General features: G+C 35.4%; 1 protein-coding gene across 1 annotated transcript in view; it reads left to right on the top strand.

The window, feature by feature from the left end:
* The window catches only part of ice2 (interactor of little elongator complex ELL subunit 2), a 60,989-nt gene that overhangs the window by 4,760 nt on the left and 33,186 nt on the right, over positions 1-23,043 (top strand). The window contains exons 2-10 of the mRNA XM_039772966.1: positions 2,263-2,364; positions 2,500-2,734; positions 4,205-4,324; positions 5,654-5,788; positions 6,518-6,628; positions 9,957-10,116; positions 12,548-12,732; positions 18,271-19,165; positions 22,873-23,042. Of these exons, the coding sequence (XP_039628900.1) occupies positions 2,263-2,364; positions 2,500-2,734; positions 4,205-4,324; positions 5,654-5,788; positions 6,518-6,628; positions 9,957-10,116; positions 12,548-12,732; positions 18,271-19,165; positions 22,873-23,042 (2,113 nt within the window). The remainder of the gene's footprint in view (positions 1-2,262; positions 2,365-2,499; positions 2,735-4,204; positions 4,325-5,653; positions 5,789-6,517; positions 6,629-9,956; positions 10,117-12,547; positions 12,733-18,270; positions 19,166-22,872; position 23,043) is intronic.

Here is a 23,043-nt window from a genome sequence, read left to right as displayed (position 1 = left end):
TTGCGCTGCATGAGCATCTGAAACAAAAGCATCCTGGAGATGTAGTGCCGCCGTCTCTTGAGAATTTATGCTGGCGCTGTTAGTTAGGGTCAGTTCTGTTCGTTTTCAAATAATATTGCATTAGTGTGATGATGTTTTCTGATTGGTACTATTCAGGTCATACAATGATTTCTTCAAAATGTCACATATATATTTTTTTTCTCCCTGGTGCTGCATGCTGACACCAGAAGGCGTGAGACACAAATCAAATGTATGTATTTATTGTATAATATTAACAATAAGAGCAACTCACTACTCAAAACGGTAAATATACGAGGCAGTCGGGAACGAACCGGTGGACTATTGATTATAAGTCAGCAATTCCTACCGCTGCACCACGCAAGCTGTTATATCATCCTTGAACCTTTTGTGAAAGTGGTTATTTGATCTTTGCACTTCAGGCTTTACACATTATGTAGTTTGTCTACATTTTGTCATTTATTACTAAAATATGAAAAACGTTTCAGTTTTAATGATGTATTTTTTAGTTAAGTTAAATGCACTTTTTTTTGTTTAAAGACTAGTTGCACTTTAGTTTGTGTTTAATGTATTTCTTTTTTATTGTGATGGTCACACTAATATAAAAACATCTGATTATTTTCAAATTCATATGTTTCACTGGTTATTTTAATTCGATTATTATTAATTTTAATCATGTTAATGCAGAGACATCAGGGTGACATTCACAGGTTGACCGACGTGAGCAGATGAGATAAGACATGCACTGGAGCCCAGGACCGAATGTGCAACCACTGGTCGCAGGCATCAAAATAGTCAGGCATGAAATAATCGTGACTAATCGAAAGATAAATTGAGCGATTAGTCGACTACCAAAGTAATCATTAGTTGCAGCCCTATAGGACTGTTTATCACATTACTTACAGAAGACTTCCCTGGATCGTCATCTTTTCCTCCATTCCACTTTATCCGCTACTGTTGCTTTTGGACTGTTTGTGGACATGGTTTATGTTGTGATTTTCTGTATTTTGTGTCTCTGTGTGTGAGTGGTGCAATTCGGGCCAAGGCTGGATGTGTTCCTGGAATCCCCACCAAAAAAATAATAAACAAATCACCATTCCTATGATGGTATGAATTTGAGTGGCACTGGATTGCTACAAATGTATATTTAATCAATTTTTAAGTATGTGGGAGGCTGCTTAGTATGAAACCAAAGCCTTATCCTTTGAAGTGGATGTGGATTTCATTTAAATGTTATTGCACTGAAAAATGCTGTTCAGGGCTGTTATAAATGAGGATAATGAAACAACTTAATAATTTTAGTTCTGAGTTGTAATACTTAGGTTTTCAGTATAATTGCAATTTTGAGTTAAGCTTCTTATACACTTTAATCATAGTGCCAGAGAGTGGCGACATGTACAGTGGAACCTCGGTTCATGACCATAATTCGCTCCAAAACTCTGGTCGTAAACCGATTTGGTCGTGAACCGAAGCAATTTCCCATATAGGATTATATGTAAATACAGTTAATCTGTTCCAGAACGTACGAACTGTATGTAAATATATATTTTTTTAGTTTTTAAGCACAAATATAGTTCATCATACCATAGAATGCACAGCGTAATAGTAAACTAAATGTAAAAACATTGAATAATACTGAGAAAACCTTGAACAACAGAGAAAACTAACACTGCAATAGTTCACGCTATAGTGCTAGGAACCGCTCGCTAAAAACACTTTTTTTTTTTTAATGAGTTTTAAGCACAGGGAAAAAATGAACATTTGAAAAATCCGTAATTTAATAAACCACCAAGAAAAGTAACATTGCCTCAATGCACGCTATGAACCGATCGCTGTGGGACGACTGTGGGAGAAAACCCACGTGGACACGGGGAGAACATGCAAACTCCACGCAGGGAGGACCCAGGAAGCGAACCCGGGTCTCCTAATTGCGAGGCAGCAGCGCTATCCACTGTGCCGCTCAGCCAAGCAAACAACACTGAATAATCAAAGGCTGCAACTACTTAGTTTTCTAATTTCTACAATTTTCCCAAAACACAGAATCTGGCAAATAAGAGTTCACTTAATTAGCCAAGGAGTCCAGTTAAAAATTGAAGCTGGTTTGAACAAAAACCTGCAGCCACAGTGGGCCCCCAGGACTGACGTTGAGAACCCCTGGATTAGCCCATGCAAGTAGAAAGTTTACTGTACACTGTAGACATGCCAGTAATAAGTCTATAAATTTGTGTTTTTCCCTTTTAATAGGAATACTACACCTGTAGATAGCAGTACGCTACAGTTTTCCAAAGATGCTTTTGAAAAATTCTCCATGGCACCATCCGTTAAAGAACTTATTATGACACAAAGGTATGAAAAATAGCATGTATTTTTTTTTATTTCATTTGGTATTTACTTTAAATCTTCTAGTATTTTCTTATGTCACACTTAGTTAATTTTGTGAAATGACCAAAAAAGACATTTTTCTGTTTTATGTTTTTCTAGCCAAGAATCAAAAAAGTCTGTAGCAGAAAAGCCAGAGAAACAGATTATTACACCACAATCTCAAAATACATCCTCAGAGAAAAAATCTGAAGAAATCAACTCTCTGGATACCTTCCCAAACCCCAGAGTACCTTACCCCCGCTATTCATGGATTTCTCAACAGGACCAGAAGGCCTACATACACAAGCAGATCATGTGCTACAGAAAACAAAATCAAGCATTTCCGAATTCTAAGGTATGGTTGTTCAATGTTTAAATGTAAGTTTCAGATATTAATTTGAAATGCCAGTGGTATGATAACTGGTTGCTTGATTATAAGGCAGAGATGATTTACTTTCTGTTCCTAGATGTAATTACTGAATTAGCGTATGGTGTTAATAGCTTTTCCTTTTCGTTTAGTTTGGTAAATAACATGGGCATCTTGTTTTTTTTTCTATCCCAACTGTTTTGTACTGACAGCAGAGAGAAACACCAAGTTAAAGAGAAGCATTCCCATAAAACTTGGGGCCAGCCTTTGTTCAGCATGTTTAGCCATGCACTGGCCTTTGTCTATGAACGCTCTTGCATCGGGGGGTGATTGTCCACTTCAAAAGAGCAAGCTGAATTCTAGCCAAAGACGCTTACTAGACCTGTCAGTGATTCATTTTAACTGTTCCTCTCAACCTTAGACTAGGATCTCTAAGTATATGGAATACTTTAGCAACGTCAATGATGGACTAGTGTCAGGTTACCAATGAAGTCATGATCAATAGTACTTATTATTGTCAGGTTACTTAAAAGTCTATAAAAATGTGGGTGGGAATGCTGTTGCTGCGATTTCTAATGCGTATAGTACAATGGTCCTCTCGGGATTTTTTTTTTTTCTTTTTACTTTGGTCTGGTTTATTTATTTTACTTTATTGATATCATATTTACTAATTGGTCTGTAGTGAAAGCCATTCTGCAAAGTCGGGAGGTGCCAAAAAGTAAATTTTGTGTGTTTATGTGTGATTGAATTACACATATGTTGATGTGTACCAGTAAGTTACTGTACACCAATTGAGGCATTATAACTAGGTGCCTGTTTGCCAACTGAATCATTATTAAATTGTTCTGAATAAACCATTTTGTATCCAACTCTCTATCCTTCATTTCTTTTCCTGAAAACTGTCGAGGTGGAATTCCTGAGGTTAAAATGGGTGTATATATATTTAAATGCACTTGGTAATGTAATTTATGTTTTTATCAGTATGTTTGCATACGGAAGATTTGATATTCTGGTCAAATGGTGTTTTCATTGAATTTTAAAGTGGGGGTATAGACTTAAACACAACATATTTCTGCCAGGTTTGTTGCACCGTTATAACTATCTAATCATTTAAACAGTTATAGTAGATAAAAGGGCACAAAAGTTTGGACATTCAGTTCTTTATAGTACATATGCTGTTTCTCAGAATTAATTAACATCCAGTTATACCACGTTAAAGTAGAAAATAGCCATAGTCCTAATTTATTGTATGGTTAATACTTAATTACATTTTCACAAAACAACTGTTTTTTATGGAACTTCACAGAAACTATTCTGGGACAATAAAGAAAATAACACAATAGTAGCTATGCACCCATCTTCACTCCCACATCATATTTTTAGTAAGTGTCGTATGACTCTTAACATCACCAGAAAAGAACTACTGTCAATATTTAATTAGTCTTTTTTTTTCCACAGAAGCTAGATGATCTTTTAAAGGCTGAAGTTGGTGAATTCATGTCTTTTTTGGAAAATGCAGCTAAGCTTTGTGCAGATGATTATAAAATGTTGTCTGAAGAAACGGCTTGTTTTGTTGAGGTAATATTCCGAACAATATGTGATTATTGTCATTTCTCCAACTCACTTAATCCAGACCAGGGATGCTGGGAAGGCTGGAGTCCATTCCAGTTAGCCTAGGGCGCAACTCGGGAGCAAACTGTGGACAGGGCCACAGTCCACTGCAAATGTAATTAATGTTTATCTTTAATGTATCTAATATATATGCATATCTGTTCAGAATGCAGATCCATACCATTAAACCTATCTCCACCAAATATTACACACATTCGATATTTGTATAGGTTTAGTATAGTTCAATATGGGTGTACTGAATGCGTGTCAGTGAAGATTAGGCACTATCCCTCAAGCTGTAATGTGTTTGTTATACTTGGCTTATAAGCCTTAGTAGATAGTGTAGTGCTTTGTTATGTATTCTTGATGCTGTTTAGATGACAAGCATGTAATAAGAATGGAGTTTTATTGCATTACAGTAACATTCTTAAACAAGTAACTTAAATACAATATTTTATTATGTTAAAAATAACACGGCCAAAAACAGCTTAAGGTGAGACATTCTTATTATTTTGGGTTATTGTTGAATTATATCTCCGTAAAATGGTTTTAGGAAAATGATTATCACATTTTAGATACATCATTCCTGGTATCTCAAACAGAAGCAGTTTACTAGTATTTAAGTCAAGGTCAATCGTATGATTGATCCATCCCCATGCTTTTTTAAAGAAAACAAAATAGCAAAAATCCACCAGGTGGCGCCTGAAATTGTTTTTTTTTACCAAGTTATCCATTAGATTAATATGAGACAAATAAGGCATTAAACATCAGTGATGTTAACTAAGGTAAGATATTATTTATGGGTAACAGCCGTATTTAAAAAATAATTAAATAAATAAATAATATCATTGAAATTACACTTTTTTTATCTATGTGAAATTGAATTTGAAACAATCTGTTGCAATACTAAACCTACTTATTTACTGTTTAACTTGACGGGATTTGATATGAAGGATTTTGATTCTGCTAGACCTTAGGGTGCCATTAGGAAAGCTTGCAGACTAATGTCATCAGTGATCCACGTGTGCTCTAATCCATCCCATGGAAAGATATTTTTAAAGATTGAATTTTTTTATTTTTTGTTATGCTGAGTATTAAAGTGGGCAGTTCGGTGCAGTAGAAATTTAACCTGCTTACATGTCAAGGATCATTTTCGCTGACAACAACTACATAACTTGGATTAGAAGGATTTAGAAAATATTTACTTTAAAACTATAAAATTGTACACATGGATTTTTTTAGTGGAGTGTGTTGCAACAGAAAATGTATTTAAATTATCTTCTCTTTTGTATTCAGAAATATTTAAAAATAGGTTTGGAGCGAGTGAAGAATTATCCTGAGGGTTTTTGTTTGAATGAAACAATATCTTTAACAGGAGGAAAATTTAAACCTGAGATGACCTTAAAACTGCAGAAGACTTTGTTGAGTCTGGTATGTATATTATCATCTAATGGGTAAAGCAGAAAGATGGCTTTAATTTAGATTTATAAACTGTTAAATCAAAGAATATTGCGTTTTATAACCAAAACTGGTGTGTATGTGTGACATATATTTGCGTTTAAGTTTAGTCTTGGATTATAAGATAGCTAACCATTTCTTTAAACCATTTAGGTAAAGTAAAAATACATACATCTGGTAGTTAAGTGTTTTTAGACAATGAAACCTGTATAATAAATCATAAATGAAGGATTAAGGATATTGTTTGACATTTCCAAGTCATCTGATTAAATTTAAGTTATGTATACATACATTTATAAGAACGAAATGTCACATTGACACTTTGCTCAGTACATAGCTTTAGAACCTTTGGCAGTATTTCCATCCTGGAGTCATCTTGGATTTGACACAGCAAGCTTTGCAGAACTAGATTTTGAGTATTTCCTGCCACCTTATCTGCCGATCATCTCAGGCTTTGTCAGCTTAGGTTGGGATTCTAGATGGACAGGTCTCTCCAGAAATGTTAGTTTAGGTTCAAGTCCAGGCTTTGGTTGAGCCACTTCGGGACATTCGCAACACTCCTGTGTGGTCTCGCTTCTTGCAAGACTTCGATTTGTCATCTGATTGTTCACAAGAAAAATACAGTGTTTGTATTTTAATTCAAGTAATGCATAATATTTATGGCAATATTTAATTTTATTATGTATTTTTTTTATTCTTTAGGGATTTGCTCAATATAGCAAAGTGACATTCCAGCCTTCACAACTTCCTGTTGATCGGACCAGTGTTAATCAGCTTATGTCACAACTGGAAAAGAAAACTATTTCAAATTTAGTAAGTACCTTTTCAAAATATATTAAAGATTGCTTTAAGACATTCACAAAGATTTACATTTTTTTTTAGTACTTGATGTGAGGAGACTTATTTTTAAATGTTAAGCAACGCCAAAGCATATCCAGCCTTATCCCCTTCTACCCACTTTTTGTAAACCGGGAACTGAACAAAGCACAGTGAGTCAAGAAAGATGTATAAGGAAAATGGATCAGTCACATATAGAGAACAATCCCTTTTCTCAACACAGCCCCTTAAAAATAAATTTCTCTTATTGCATTTAATAAAGAATACAAAAAATATATGGTGGTAATGGAAATTCATGAAGTGTGTTTAAATCCTGTGGTTGTGAATGTGTGTCCCTTTTTTTTTTTTTTTAAATGAACATACATTCAGTCATGCAGGAGAGGGCATTGAGCACAAACTAACAACCTTGGATGAGGAACCAACTCATTTCAGGCCACAAACACCCTTAAAAAGTATGTTATTCTTTGGACCAACAGAATTGTGTGGCAATAATATTAAAAACCAAAACAGACAGGACTGTTGACCAGTAAATGAGGAAAAGAGCCAGACACAGGAATCCTGCAACATGGCTAACCTGAGTTCCACCACCCCCCATGGACATTTTTCATATTGTTTGCATCGTTGCGACTCTGGTCCCTATTGCCTTCTCATGTCAAAATTCTCTCTCTCTCTTTATTCTGCAAGTAAATATGAGATTAAAAATTTTTCTCACCCACCTGCTACAAAGTGTATGTGTTATGTAATGTATGAAAAAAAAGTATTTTATTTTTGGGTGGAGTATTCCTTTAAGTTGTTTAAAAAATGGATGGGTGCATGGATGAAACTTATCATTTTAGCTAAAATTTAATTCAATTTAAAATAGACAATAAAAAGCTCAGACAATATCACAGTTACAGTAATGTAAAAATTCTGTTATTGTGCTACAGTAATATAACATTCATGGACTGAAGTTACTAGCTCCAGCTTTTTCAAGTGGCTCAAGCCATTCTGAAAGTCTGTGGACACCTTAGCAACTTGTCTGTGTGGTCCAATTCACGAACATCACAATAATGAGGATAATTGCAGTATGCACCTTTTAAACACCTGTTTAAATTCTAATTATTTCAATTCCATAATCTCTATGAAACTTAAATCCCATAATCTCCATGAAACTCGGACGCATTTGATTAAACATGTTCTCTGTCCCTAATCTAAGCATTGCATTTAGATTATTATTTACAGCTACTATAGTGTCAAGTGTAGAGTTATCTTTTTTTGCTTTTCACATAATACATATGGTATTTACAATCAGGTATTTCGTAAAAGAAAATGATAGTTACCTTTAATATCTGTGGTGAAAAATGTACTTTATTGCTCTCAATTATTCACTTTCATCTCACTTGATGAAATTTTAGGTTGCGGATGACCAGAGGCTTATCCCTAAAGCACTGGACTTAAGGCTGGTCATAACCCTGGACATGGATGCACTCCATCTCACGGTACACATGTGTGCACACCCACACTCGGGCTGATTAGCTGAATCTCCAACCAAATTCCACCTCAAACGCAACCCCCAACACAAAACCAACAAGCCAATAAACATTCACCTCTGTAGCCGTCCAGCTCTGCAGATTCCCATGTTATCAGTGATTGAACTCTACTAAACAGTAGCAGTGCACAGCAAAGCCACATCTGGAATCTGTCTCTGTGTGTGCTTGTTTCTATTCCCCTGAGAAATACTGTACAACTGAGCAAAAAAAAAAAGAAGCTGTAATCTAATGTACGGAACTCTGCCTCCCCGCTTTTAAACCACTTCCCAACATATCTCTGCATGTCACTCTATGCTAACCCTAACCCTAATGTAGGGTAACTTGACCATTAAAACAATTTGTAGCTATTCCAGAATGCATGTTACACCTTTGCATGTTGTGTTCAAACGTACACTCCCGAGTGCCATCTGCTGGTGAAAAGTGCACAAGTACATTAAAACAATAGAAAAGGCCTGTATATTTAAATCTGCATTTGTGCAAGAATGTATCCAGCAATCAGTGCTGTATGTACTTAATTTTATATGGTTATGTAATATTCTTGTATTGCGCCATTTATGTTAATACCAGCTTTTGCAGTTTCATTTTTGTTTAGAATTTTGCAGAAATATAATGGGTACTGGTTTCTAAGTTATAGATTAACAATTTGTCCAAAAAAAAAATTACATTGCAGTGAAAAATTCCTTAAAGTTTGTTTGTAAATTACAATATGATGTATTATAACAAATGGACTTTGGTCAGTCTCACAAATTTTAACTAGCCTGATACACAAAACACTAGTAGTTGTCCCTCTTTTCAGCACTATTATTTGGCCATCTTTAAACTTTTTTGTACATTAATACTAATGCCGCTGTACAAAGACTGCAGAAGTATGAATGATGTGCAGTCATGGTTGGAAAATATTAAATCCTCTGACTCATATTGTTTTTAATATGTTTTGCTTTGCTGTTACATTACAAAGAGACAAGTTGGTGATCTCTGTTACGGCTGCTGTCTGTAGTTTGATTCATAAGCAGTCCTCTAGTTGACAAATTAGATGTTAGGTTCTTTACATCCCTAAACCTCCACCTTCAGTAGCAATAGAGATGGCCAGCAGCAACACCACATACGGTTGTGCAGTATACTGAAAAACACAAATGGTAACAGTACAGTACCAGCATTTTGGGATATTCACATACCGTACTGGACGTAAATGTCTACTTACCTCTCAACCCACCGCCTGCGATCTACCCAAACAGCCACCCCTTTCCCTTGACAATTGTTACTGCATTTTTGAAAATCATCCATTTTGTAAACTCTATGAAATGAAAGTACTTGTTTCGACCCAATTGTAACTTGGTAGGGGACCAGGGACCCCTCCCACCCCTTCCATTAACCTCACCCTCTTATTGGTTCGATGCTATCGGGACTTTATGGCAGGGGACCCAGTTGCCAGCTACCCCTCTCAATTGTTTGAATGCCATTGGGACTTCACAGCTATCAAGAGGGAAGCAGTGCATTGTGTGCCGCGATGGTGCTGCACAATTGGGGTGTCTGTGGTAAGAAAAGGTGTTTTGGAGTTACTGTATCTGTTATTTGCTTCAGAACCTTTTTGGCACCAGTACTGCGGTCTGGTCTAATAAGAACATCCAAATTTTAGCAATTAATCCAATTTGCTCATTTTAGGCCGTTTTTAAATAATTTTTTGATGTCAATAGCAAGAATAATGTGATCTCATAATGTTTGAAACAACTGTGTTACATTAGTGATCATTTTTGTTTTATTTATTTATTTTTTAGGAAATCAGCACTGACTGTAATGCAGAAAAATTGTGTGTGAAGTACGGCCCTCAAGTATCTATGACCAAAGATGCACTGTTTACTCTTTTGAATAATCATGGTACAGAGTATAAAGAAGCATGGGAGATACCAGTTTGTGTCAAAATGCTAACTGGTAAAGGTAGGATAGTTCTTAGTTTTTGCTTTACAAATTAAAAGACACACTGTTCACCATCTACTTTAGCATGTTAGGAACCTTTCACAACCATTTAAATGACTTTGTTATATATCCTGCAATTTGGCAGCATTATTGTTATTTGTTTTGCATTGCTTAAAGGACTACTTCGCCTAAAAATTTTATACAGTGATCCCTCGCTATATCGCACTTCGACTTTCGCAGCTTCCCTCCATCGCGGATTTTAAATGTAAGCATATCTAAATATATATCACTGATTTTTCGCTGGTTCGCGGATTTCTGCGGACAATGGGTCTTTTAATTTATGGTACATGCTTCCTCAGTTTGTTTGCCCAGTTGATTTCATACAAGGGACGCTATTGGCGGATGGCTTAGAAGCTACCCAATCAGAGCATGTATTACGTATTAAATAAAATTCCTCAATGATATACGACATGCTTTCTGAGCGGTGCTTGATTGTTTGCTTTTCTCGGTCTCTCTCACTCTCTCTGACATTCTCTGCGCCTGCCGGAGAGGGTGTGAGCAGAGGGGCTGTTTGCCTAGAAGATACGGATGCTACTCTAAAAAAATGCTGAAAGACTACCTTCACATTGCTCCCTTCTTTGCGGCTGCTTTATCGTGGTGCTTCAGCATACTTAAAAGCCCAGCAGCACGTATTGATTTTTTGATTGTTTGCTTTTCTTTTGCGCTCTCTCTCTCTCTCTCTGACATTCTCTGCTCCTGACACGCATTCCTTTGAAGAGAAGATATATTTGCATTCTTTTAATTGTGAGAAAGAACTGTCATCTCTGTCTTGTCATGGAGCACAGTTTAAACTTTTGACTAAAGGGTGTTATTTCATGTCTAGAGGGCTCTAATAATGTTAACTGATTGGGAGAGTTTATAAGGGCTTAAAATATATAAAAATAACCATACAAACATATAGTTTCTACTTCGCAGATTTTCACCTATCGTGGGAGGTTCTGGAACACAACCCCCGCGATCGAGTAGAGATTACTGTTTTTTTTTTTTTTTGTGTGTGTCACTTACACTTTTCTCTACATTTTGCATGAAAACAGTACGTCATAATAGAAGATAATAGCAACCAATGCTGTATAAAGGCAAACAATATTAAAAATGTTAATAGGAGGAAAAAAAAGAAAAACTTGTGTCACCCGTGTTGTACAATTCACATATCTGTTATGCAGTCATTTGCTCAAAACATGCATTTTGTTTTCTTTTTTTTTTTTTTTTTGGCCAAGAGTCATGTCTTAATTTCAAAAAGCCATTCTCATGAGGGTTTAGGGATTTTAGGTTTCCTAATCCATCATCATGTCCACTAATAGTTCCAGAATTAAACGTGTAACAATATTTTAACAAAAAAGTGAGAAACGCCAATAAATATTGCTAAAAAAAAAAAACCTGTGTGAAGCTTTTATTAGTTATTAAAATGCTTCAGTGTATGATATTTAAGGCATGATATTGATTGTGATGCATGTGTCACCAATTGCAAATAAACATGACATATAAGTTGTTCATTATATTAAAAACCGGCAATTTCTCACTTGAACTTGTCAATGTCCTCATGTAAGCCCTCATGCATTTATGCTTGACTCATATGCATATTGATTAATCGTTACCTTAATAACTAAGAAATACATTGCCACTCAAGACAAAATCTTTATTTTAATATTGTAAAAACTGTATTGTTCATATGTAAAACATTGCCCAGAAATATACACTTACATTCTGTACTTTAAATCTCATATTTGTCTTTTCATGTAGAACACATATTTCAAGAATATATTAACAAAAAAAGGTTTTATCTAATTGTCCCAGTATGTTTTTCTAACTGTTAGGGAGGGGCGTGTATGTCTGTCTGTCTGTCTGTGTCTCTCTCTCTCTCTCTACAGTGTGTGTGTGTGTGTCTCCATCTTTTATAGGTATTATATTACCTTCAATTTTTTTTAGAAGACAAGTAAAAATTCTTTTGTACTATGCACATATGACAAACTTGAACTTCAACTATTATGAGGTGAAAAAATTAAAATTCAAAATAACTATCTGAACATTTTTGGAATCCAATTATTCCATTACAAAATTGTGGCAGCTGACATACAAGTTGGCAGCTTTGTGTTCTGTTTCATTTGTAGTCCCCAGTCAGTCTCAAATATACGTCTTTGGGCTGTGGTAGTAAAATGGAATATAAAAAAGTCAGACTGAGCATTGCTGGGGCATAAACCATTGTGCTCAGAATTGAGACAGCAGCAATAACTACTTCAGCACTGTTCTGTCCCTACTCAAAAATAACAGAAAACTTGCAAGGAACACACTGGAGAGAGGAAAAAACATAGAAATTCTTAAGACAAAACTAAATATGTGTTTCTAATCAACTTTCAAAAATAAAAACCTTATTTGGAATTTTATCCTTTTACAGGAAACATTAATAGAAAGGTGGTTTTTGTGGAGTCACCGTTTCCAAAAAAGGAGATTAGTATTAGAGAGAAGAATCATATTTTTCTACAGGAAGTGTGTAACTTGCTTCACAAGATAGGTGATCCAGTACCTATGAAGAAAGTTGTTTTAGATGCTGATATTGAAGAAAATGTTACTTCTTATATGGTAAGTAATTATTGAGAAAAATCTTATTAAATACACTGCCCAAAAAATTAAGGGAACACTTAACCATGCAAGTCTAACACCAAGTCAGTCTCCTAGCACATTCTAAAGAGCAGAATACCAGGAGATGGGCTGCTACACAAAGATAGGTGGACAAGGCTGTAGAAGGGCATCAACCCAGCAGCAGGACTGGTATCTGCTTCTTTGTGTAAGGATGAGCACTGCCAGAGCCCTACAAAATGATATCCATGTGGCTACTGGTTTGCATATTTCTGAACAAACTGTCAAAAACAGAAACCGTGAGGGGTGGCATGAAGGCCTAATGTTCTCTAGTGGGATCTGTGCTTGCAACCCATTAACGTGCAGCTTGATTGGCATTTGCCAGAGAATGCCACGATTGGCAGCTCCACCATTGGCATCCCGTTCTCTTTACAGTTGAAAGTAGGTTCACATTGAACGCATGTGAAAAATGTGAAAGAGTCTGCATGTAATGGATGACTGTGACCAGTTGAGATGATTTCTAACTTTTTCAGCATTGCCCTTGTACTATGTAAGTCCCCTCTAATAACTTTAGCTGCATTTTTGGTAATCGGCAGGAGCCTTTATTAAAAGTTTGGTTTGTCAGACTACTAAAGCAGGCAGTGAAGCTGAAATTGATGACAATTTAGACTACACTGCAATAAATGGCAACATGAGGTCCTTGTCCACTTTAAATAGCCTCAATTCACAGAGAAGAAATAACTTCTGACTGCCTTTAGAGTACAGTATATGTTTTTTGTATTTATATTCCCATTAAGATTATTACCTAAGATACCTCCTGAGTTAGCAATTGGAGTGAATTAATTGACAAATTGGTATATCCTTGGGTGGATGGCATTTGTTAAGTAAAACTTGTACATTTAAATTTAGCTATGATTTCATAATTAATAAACTTTGGGTGAAATTAGAAGTGAATACATGTATTTATTCTTTGATAAATTTAATTTAGTTTGTTTATAATGCACTACTCCATTCATAACATCCACAGTATGTATAACATTGTATTGCACTTGCTGAAATATTTGTCATAAGTTGTATATTTACCCTTAACATTTCTTATAGCTGTCAAACATTTGCTTTCTTTATAAAAATGCTGTACCTTCCTTTTAAAGAGTTGAATCAGACCTGCACTTGTGCTCTACTTTTTTTATCTTGCATTTGTTATTCCTTTGTATTGGCAAAATGAAGTAAAACCTATGAGAAAACTACTCCATGTGCATTATTTTAACATACACTACTTTCAGTTGTTTTCCGCTAATTTTTCCCCTCAGACTTCTAATGTCAATTTTTATTTACTGTACTGCATGGGTATGTTTTTATATATTCCTATATAGTAAGAATTTGTAGAGTGATTTGGTTTGTGTATCATTTTCTATTGGTTGGTGTTTGCTAACATATTAATTTCTGCTTCTATAACATATGGGCTGTCTTTGAAACCAAGTGCAATCAAAAGAAATGTCTTTATTCACTTTAGAGGCAGCTTCCAGAGGTCCATCTCCTTATGTAGACATAAAACTTGAATGGAAACTGAACACCTCAAATACTACAAATGAAGTTTCTACCACATTGCTAACATGTGGGAAGCATACAACTAGCAAGTGTTTCCTTGTTATCTAGTGCTACAATTATTTTTACTGGAAAAACACAGTAGTGTGTGTTAATCTCTTAATCCAATATGTTCTGTTTTTCATGGTCAGAAATCCCAGTGTCTGTGCATAAAATATGGTCATTTTTATAATATATTGTGAATCCCAAAACTAATTCCAACATCAGTGTGCTACAATACAAATGTTTTTAGGGGCTTATTTTAAACTTTTTTTTTCTTTTTTTTTTTTTTATAAGCATAAAAATATGTTGCTTACAAAAACTAAAATCTGGCTGTGTTTTTAAGGAGTCACTTTACAAATTACCTTTTAACAGTTGAGACTAATTGGATACTCAAAGTTTTGGCATGGTTTTCACACTTGTGCTTCTGTTTCCTCTACTGGTTGTTAGTCGTTTTTTATTTTTATTTTTTTTTTCCATTCCTGAATAGTTTTGTTATTCAACTAGGTTTTTCCCACCTGGCCAGTGCAGTTTTTTTCAGGGTTTTTGGAGAGAAGTGAAAAGCCTGGTTAAAAAAATGTTTTTTTTTTTCAGGACATTCTAATTGTTATAAAATGTGTCAGCTTGAACGTGATCCTAATTTATCCCAAATTGCCATTAATGACTTGACCTCAGAGTGTAAGGCTTTCTTCTTTTAACCATAGTTAGTTGAAAAATTTAGTCATTAAGCTTTTCTTTGACTTGCTTCACAAACTATAGTAACTTCAAAGTAGGGATGCCCTATTGAATGCCACAGTTCTAATATAATTCAAATAGATTTAAAAATCCTCTTCAAAGGCAGAAACTGACATTCAAATGTGAAAAAACGTTTGTTTTACGTGGCACTGATTTCAGTATTGTTTTACTACAGTCACGATGGAATATCAAGGTAAAGATATCCATCAACATGCATCTCACCTTGCCACATCTGATCATACGGTTTGTAGCAGGTATTTGTATCTGTCCTAATGTATGGAGATAGCGTATCATGCACTGGCTCCTTGTGTCCAATCTTGTTCACTTGTGACTCCTGTGTGCATTTCGTGTTTCATAGCTTATGTATTTTCATAAAATCAAATACATCATAGCCAATAAATAAAACAAGCTTAAAAAGAATTGTAATAAACAGCACAGCAGGTTGGATGGTCTGATTTGGACCCAAAAAAGGAAAGAAGGTGGCCAGTGCAATATGAAGACTGGTGAGGACAGCGATCCGCTTTGATGGTGAAGAGGATGAGTGATGTCTCTCAAGTCTAACAGAGGTAGATGATTAGGGTCATTTTCTTAATGAGATAATAAAAATTGTTTTTCAAGGACAATTAAAGAGCTGCTTATGTCAGAGTGTCAGCCTGTTCCTCATTCTCTTCGTCTTACTCAACAATAACAATTTTGAAAAGCAAGGTTCACTTAACCTTTTCTGATATTATTGCATCTTATGCTTTACTGGTATAGTTAACCTCTCCCCTATAATTATCGAGAGATGCCCATATTGTCTTACTAGAATGTAAGTTGATGGATACCTGTATTTTACAGATTCCTTTTTGCGTGATCCGTTTTGATTATGCCTGTTTGCAGCAAGCAAAATAAGATTTTTGTCTTATTAAAGACATTGTAAAGTAACTGTCTTTTTTTGTTATACCCAATAACTTTCAGGTCACAATTTTAAAAACTCTTTTCAAAATTAGTAGTGCTCATTTAACCAAACTCTGCTAACACACAGTTTCACATGGTCTCTGTCTTAGTTGACTGCTGGTTTGGCATGCATTGCCTAAACTAGAAGACCAAATGAAAAATATTTTGCTTACTTTTACTACATTTTTTGCTGTATATGTAATGTAGGTTAAAAAAGAGACATTAAGTACCATTTAGTCCTATATGTAATTGGTTTACCTCCTTCTCCTACGTTTAGCACTCACCTGACCTCTCATACAAAGTATCGTGTTGAGTCCTGTTCACCTAGTCGTTACAAAGAATAACTGCTTAATGATTTTGTTTACTGAGGTGTATGTTGTGTTTTTTTTTTGTTTTTTTTTTACATTATTGATAGAGAGAGGCAGAATGCTTTCTCTTTGAATTTAATCACTTTGTGAGCAGAGAATCCCACTTTTGTGAAGGGCTATGTTTCTAAGTGTCATTTTCATTTGAAGGCTGCAATATTCACCTGCTGCTTTTAGGCAACGTTTTAAGAGTCATAAGCACTTTATGCAATATTGACAATTTTAATAAAAAACATAGCATATGCCACAAAGGTATATGTACCACTCAAAATATATTTGAGCAAAGGTTAAAAATTAGATGTATTCTTCTGCACCAGAAGATATCATAGTCATTTCAGCTCCATAATATTGATTTGTTTCCTGCAACATCTAGGCTTCCGATATATTTTGGAGTGAATCGATGTATAGCTGTATGTTTTTAATGTGCATAATGTATTTATGCATATGAGCAACACAGTGATTTATTTAAACTCACATTCATGGAGTTGTACTAAGTACATCCAAATAATGGAAGACCTGAACTATCAGTTCTTCATGGTGCCACTGTTTCTGCTTGGTTCCCATTCCAATGTATGTATTTACATAAAATCTGAAGAGCATGGTGGGTTAAGCACTATCTTTTTATAATGGAAAGCCTTGTTCACAGTTTTTCAACAGAAACCTAATTTTCAAAATTTAAAACCTTCAACATGGTCTCTTTTAAATATGGGCAGAGCATTTGTTACTGAATTCTCAGCAGAGATTTCCCCGGTCAAGACTATTCTGTGCAAGCCAGGAAAATCTAGTACTACTTGCTACATTTAATGTTGTTACAATACCTTAAAAAATAAAACCTATCATATTAGGAGTGCTTTGAACACAAGGCTTTAAGCTGATAAAGATGTAGCTGAAGAGTGTATCTGTCACCGCTGGTACTGAGGAGAGCCACAATCCCCCCAAAGATGCCATACAAGTACTCCTTGCACATCGTGGAAAAGGGCCTACTGATGACAACTTTTAAGTCCTAGTGCTCAAAGCATGTAGTAAAATGTTTTCTCAACTGTTTGCCAACCTGTCTTGCAAACACCTGGCCACAACATGGTTCACACTTAATGCTGTGCAGTTCTAGACTCTTTTGTTCAAGTTATGCAGTGTATGTGTTCTTTCTGTGCTGTTGTGGCTTGTACTTTCTCACTTGAAAGTCATTTACTTGTAAAATGTGTTGTTGTTTAGGTTATTGCTAGTCAATCTATTTTCCTGAGCAGTGTGTGGCAACAAGCACCCAATTGATGCGATGACACTGTATTTTGTGAGACGATGATTAGAGAGGAGGATTAGAACGATCAGATTCAAGTTAAAACTGTGTTAATGTAGGAACAAACACATACATATATTCAAATGAATCTGTTTTCTTTTCCAACCTAATATTATGACAGCAAAGTATACTGGAAACTACTAATGCATGTACATACAAGTGTTGTGAACATCAAAAGTACAAATAAATTTCTTTGCCGCCTCTGAAACAGCCGTACTGTGGCTGCATGAGAGAGATCAGTTTTTGATTTGTTTTAGTAAATTTGCAAACCTATCTGAAAATATGGTTTCATTTTGTCATTATAGGTTATTTTATCAAGTGTAGCTTGATGAGCAAAAATGGGAAGTTTAAGTGTGAACAATACTTTGAGTCCAGTGTAGGTTCATTTTTAAACTTAACAGCAATATTGTATCATTTGTAGTCATCAGTAGTTTTTTGTATTTTTTTTTCTCCCCAAGTGTTTAGTAATGAGCAGAGTAGGGTTATTTCAATCAAAGCACATCGTTTGTTATATATAGTACGTGAAATCGTTTTTTTTTTTTTTTTTTTTTTTGTTTTAGACATTGACAGCAGTATTTTATGTAGTCATTTTGACATCTGTTTTTAATCACTTTTTGTTGCTTTCAGGACTGCTGTCCTAGGGAAAATTCTACTGTGGAAGATACGGGCATCGATTTTGAAAATGACTTCACTGACATTGAAACCTTTGGCACTGACTCTTTGTCTCCAAGCTCTAAAACTCAGGAAAGTGAAAACAGAAAAAAACCTTTAAAAGACTTAACAAAATCGACAGAATATTGTACTTCTGAATTTATTAAAAATGGGAAAGAGACAAAAATGACATTTGTAACTGGAACTCAGAGCAGTACATTTTTTGGTTGTCATACTGACAATAATGAAAAAAAATTGGATCACTTGCAAAATAATTCAGCTTGTGAACATTACCCGGTTGATAGTCTTAAACTTGTGAATAAATTTGAAAACTCTTTGGATAAAAGTAGAGTTTCAGTTCAAAAACCTGCCTTTATGAATTTACATTCTTCAGAGGTTGATTCTGATGAAGAGCGATTGGTAATTGATGAAACTTCTTCTAAAACCTCCCAAGACTTAAATGTGTGTCATTCTGAAGAAAAACAAAATTCTGATCCTGTTTTAAATTCTGTTCCTAGTACTCCAGAATCACAAACAAGTGAATTTTATATGGCTCATCAAAAGCCAGATATTTTACCACATGCAAGTAAGAATATAGCTGCCAAAGGTAAAACAAGAAAATTGCCACAGCAGTGTGACCAGCTTGGAGATATCCTTAAAATGCAAAGTGAACTGTTGAGGCCAGTCAGTAAATCTTCTCTAGAACAGCCTTTGACAAAACCAGTGCAAGCTGTTCTAAGCACTCCACATTTACTTCTGAAATCTTCTGTTTCTGCTGTTTTGGAGTCTGGTGAATCTGCAGCTAAAGATGTCCGTTCACCTGAAGAAGTCATATGTCCTTCTGTTTTCCAACATGCTATTCAGCTGAAATGTAAGTTTTTTGCTTTTATGCGTTCAATTTTATTTTGTAGGTCCTTGTCTATTGTTTGGCAGTCTTCTGTGATGTGTTTTTTGATTTTCTCCGAGATAAAATTTTTAGTGAACAGCATTTAATATGGGGAGTAATTATCTATTTATCCTGTGGCCAAAATACGACATGCACTGTACAGAAGTGAAAATCCTCCAGGAGGTGTAGTTCATATACACATTGCACATATACAGTCATGTGAAAAAGTAAGTACACCCTGTGCAATGTTTTACTTTTTTTTAACCTATGTAAACATTATCATGATTTAGTCTTCATTTAAACGGTATCTACAGATAAAAATTATAAAAAGCAGCATCTCGCATTTACATTTTGTAGTCTATTTTATAATTTAACCCCTTTTGCACTAAGGGGTTTTTGGCTGGCTCCAAAATTCTATGAGCCTCTGCTCAATTTGCACAGTCTACAGGTGCTCGATTTACTTTTTTCCTTGCAGCTGCCAATATGCCCTTGATATTATTTTTTCAATTAATAACACTACAGTGAAATGCATATTTTGTGTTGCAAAATGCATAGATTGTATTTTGTATTAAACAGTATAAAAGAATCCCCATTTAGGAGAGCACCACTTAAATGTACATGTAAAATAATCAAATCCTGGATTCGTTAACAAATTAAAATCTTGGTGTTTAAAATATTTTTATTTTTTGCATTGGAATATAGCAGACTTGTTAAAATATTTGACAGTTTGTTTTAATAAAATATGGTAAGTTTTACTTTAATATTATTTCAGTACCAGTAATTTAAGTATACTATAAATATTCCTTTTTTCTTTTCAAAACAAATGTTACTTTTGGAAATCCTGCCATCATCATTTAAATTGTAAAATGTGGAAAAAATGTTAAATTGGAGTCCTGCTGTATAAAGAAAACAAAAGTTGCATGTGTGTGTAAAATCAAATTTTAAATGACAGTATTGTAAAATTTTAATATAAGCATAAACTGATAGTTCTGTTTTATGGGTACATAAAAGCATTAAATGCAGCAATATATAGCAAACTTTAAGTGTTTAGATGGTTACACATTGTTTTATGCTGCTCCCATCGTGTTATTTATATTATGTGTAATACAAATACAACACTATCAAATCAAAAAAGAGCATCATTGCTTAAATACTTTTCAAGTCTGTTACAAATTATCTGTTTCCTACAGAATTCTTTATATATACAGCTTCCACCTGTTCTTCGATAATTTCAAAAATAGTTTAATCTATATCGGAGTCTAAAAGGGTCACCAACATTGTAATTTCTGATTTCCGATAAATATTCAATTCTCTCTCAGAAATGCATATCTTTGGCAGAATCCATTTCATTGGCAGTAGTAAGCATTTTTCTAATTAATTCTTGTGCTATCGATTCACCAATCAGTAACTAGAGGGTGTGTTAGAGCCCACCCTCTAAACTTTGACGCGTGAAAGTGACAGTTTTATTTCAAGTCATATTTCATGTTGGTTTGCAGGAATGTAACGGACAAAATGAAATAAATAAATAAGCAACAAAAACCATATTTCGTGACACATTTATTTATGCTCTCATTTCATGACACATTTATTTATTTGCTCAAATTTCACAGTACTTTTATTTATTTGCGCCTTTATTTATTTAATTTTGTCTGAAATATTCCTCCATACAGTTATTGTGCCGTCATAGAGAACCTCTGATTTGGCAACATGCTTAGGCATGAGAAATGTATCAACAGTTATTAACACTCATTTGTTGTTCTGAGCAGTCTGTAACAGGGAAAGATTGATTGCTGACAGAACAGGAGTACTAAACAGAATGCAGTAATGTGACGTGTTTTATATATTGTGGCACCTGCAAAATTAGTCGTCATTTTTATATGATTAACTGTGCAGCTCTAATGTAAGTATATTTAAACTGTTACATATAGGAAGTATAAATGTTAGATTTAAATGCACAGGAGAAGGGTCTGAAATTTGAAAATACATATTATAAGAAGGATCTCTGAGTCACATTGGACTCAACAACAACAAAATGTATTTGTATAGCACATTTTTCATATAAATTATGTCACTCGAAGTGCTTTACAAGATGAAGAAAGAAAAAAGAGGAATATAAAAATAAGATTAGACAATACTACAGGCAGTCCCCAGGTTACGTACAAGACGGGGACTGTAGGTTGGTTCTTAAGTTGAATTTGTATGTAAGTCGGAACAGGTATATTATTTTAATAAATGCAATTATTGACCGACTAACCAAGTGCTCTGCCATTGAATGATGGAGTTTCATCTCTCTCTGACCTTTTTATTATTTCTACTTTATTTTCCATGGTGATGGTTTTTCTCTTCTTTACTGTATCACCAGCACTTGCATCAGATTTGTGTTTCGGAGACGCTGTTGAAGGGTGAAGATAAAAGGTTAAGATGAGATCTTCTGCACAGCACTGTTCACGCTATCACAGCAGGCAGGCACCCCTCATCAGCACGTCTTGTGTACTGACAAGAGACAACTTCCTGCTGTGTACGTAACAGTACAAGCAGGCTTGCTATTGAGAATGAATGGGGGCAGTGAGGGTCAGTTCATCACCTGCCCACCACACAGTCACCTCTACTTGCATACAGTATACTGCCTGCAGTGTCAGCTCACCGAGAGCGAACAGGGTGCAGACAAAGGTGGGTAGTGAATCGCCCACCACCACCCCCATTCAACAGGCAGCTACCCGAGGCGCACTACAGTGCTACCCCCCCACCGCCCCATTCACCCTCCATGGCCTCTGTTCAGCCACAACTGGGTCACCACGGCTTGCAGCATCACCAGCCACCCACTGAGAACAAATGGGGCAGCCATTCAAGGTATACTGCAAGGCTGTGTGGTGGGCGGGCAGTGAAACGCCCCCTCTGCCTCATCCAGCCTCCGTCTACTCGGGAGCAGTAACTGCAGTGGCAATGGTGGGCTGGCAGTTAACTGCCCCCCTACAGCCACCGCATGCAGCATCCCCAGGTCGTAGATGACAGAGTGGCAGTTACTGAGGAGTCTGCGTCGCGTCTCCCAGATAGATGAAGGAGCAGCTGCAGCCCCGTTCATATGTCAGATGTCTGTAACTCGGGGACTACCTGTAATAAGTAACAAAGTATAAAGGTCCGATGGCCAGGAGGACAGAAAAACCAACCAAAAAAAAAAAAAACTCCAGAGGGCTGGTGGAAAAAAAAAACACTATCACTAAAAAATCACTACCTTTTAAGGCTGTGTATAGAACTGATCAAGAAAACAAATAGAATGTTAAGTTATACTGTATATCATGGTGTATGAAGTACTCTCAAAGGAGATTATGCTTAAAGTTATATAGCATACTAGTGTGGCCTCACCAGGAGTACTGTGTACAGTTTTGGTCTCCATTTTACAAAAAAAAAAAAACCCAGCAGTGCTAGAGAAAGTCCATAGAAGACCAACTAGACTGATTATGGGTCTAAGCGCTATGAAGAGACATTGAAGGATGGAGTGACATGATTTAAGTGTTTAAAATTATGAAAGATATTTGTGCAATGGATCACAGCTGCTACTTGAAAGTACATTTTTCAACAAGAATATATGTCAGAGTTTTTCTTTTCTTATGTGGAACTTTTTTTCTTTGGTATAAGAAATGCTGCTCTCTCTGGCAGTCGCCGTGACCCATTTTATTTTTTTAATTTTACAGATTTACTTCCTGATGACCTTCTTCTGAATGAAGAGGTTGTTTCGGAGTATACACCACCAGTAAAAGGAAACATCATCTATAAGCTTTACAGCCTTGAAAATATACTTTTAATGGTTCGAAGTAATTTGCAGAAGCTCAAGTCTGTCTCAAGAAAATCTTGTGCAAAGCAGG

This window comes from Polypterus senegalus, chromosome 12 (genome assembly GCF_016835505.1).
Source record: "Polypterus senegalus isolate Bchr_013 chromosome 12, ASM1683550v1, whole genome shotgun sequence".
Taxonomy (NCBI): Eukaryota; Metazoa; Chordata; class Cladistia; order Polypteriformes; family Polypteridae; genus Polypterus; species Polypterus senegalus.
The sequence above is the reverse complement of the archived record's forward strand: the minus strand, read 5'-3'. Positions and strand labels throughout refer to the sequence as shown.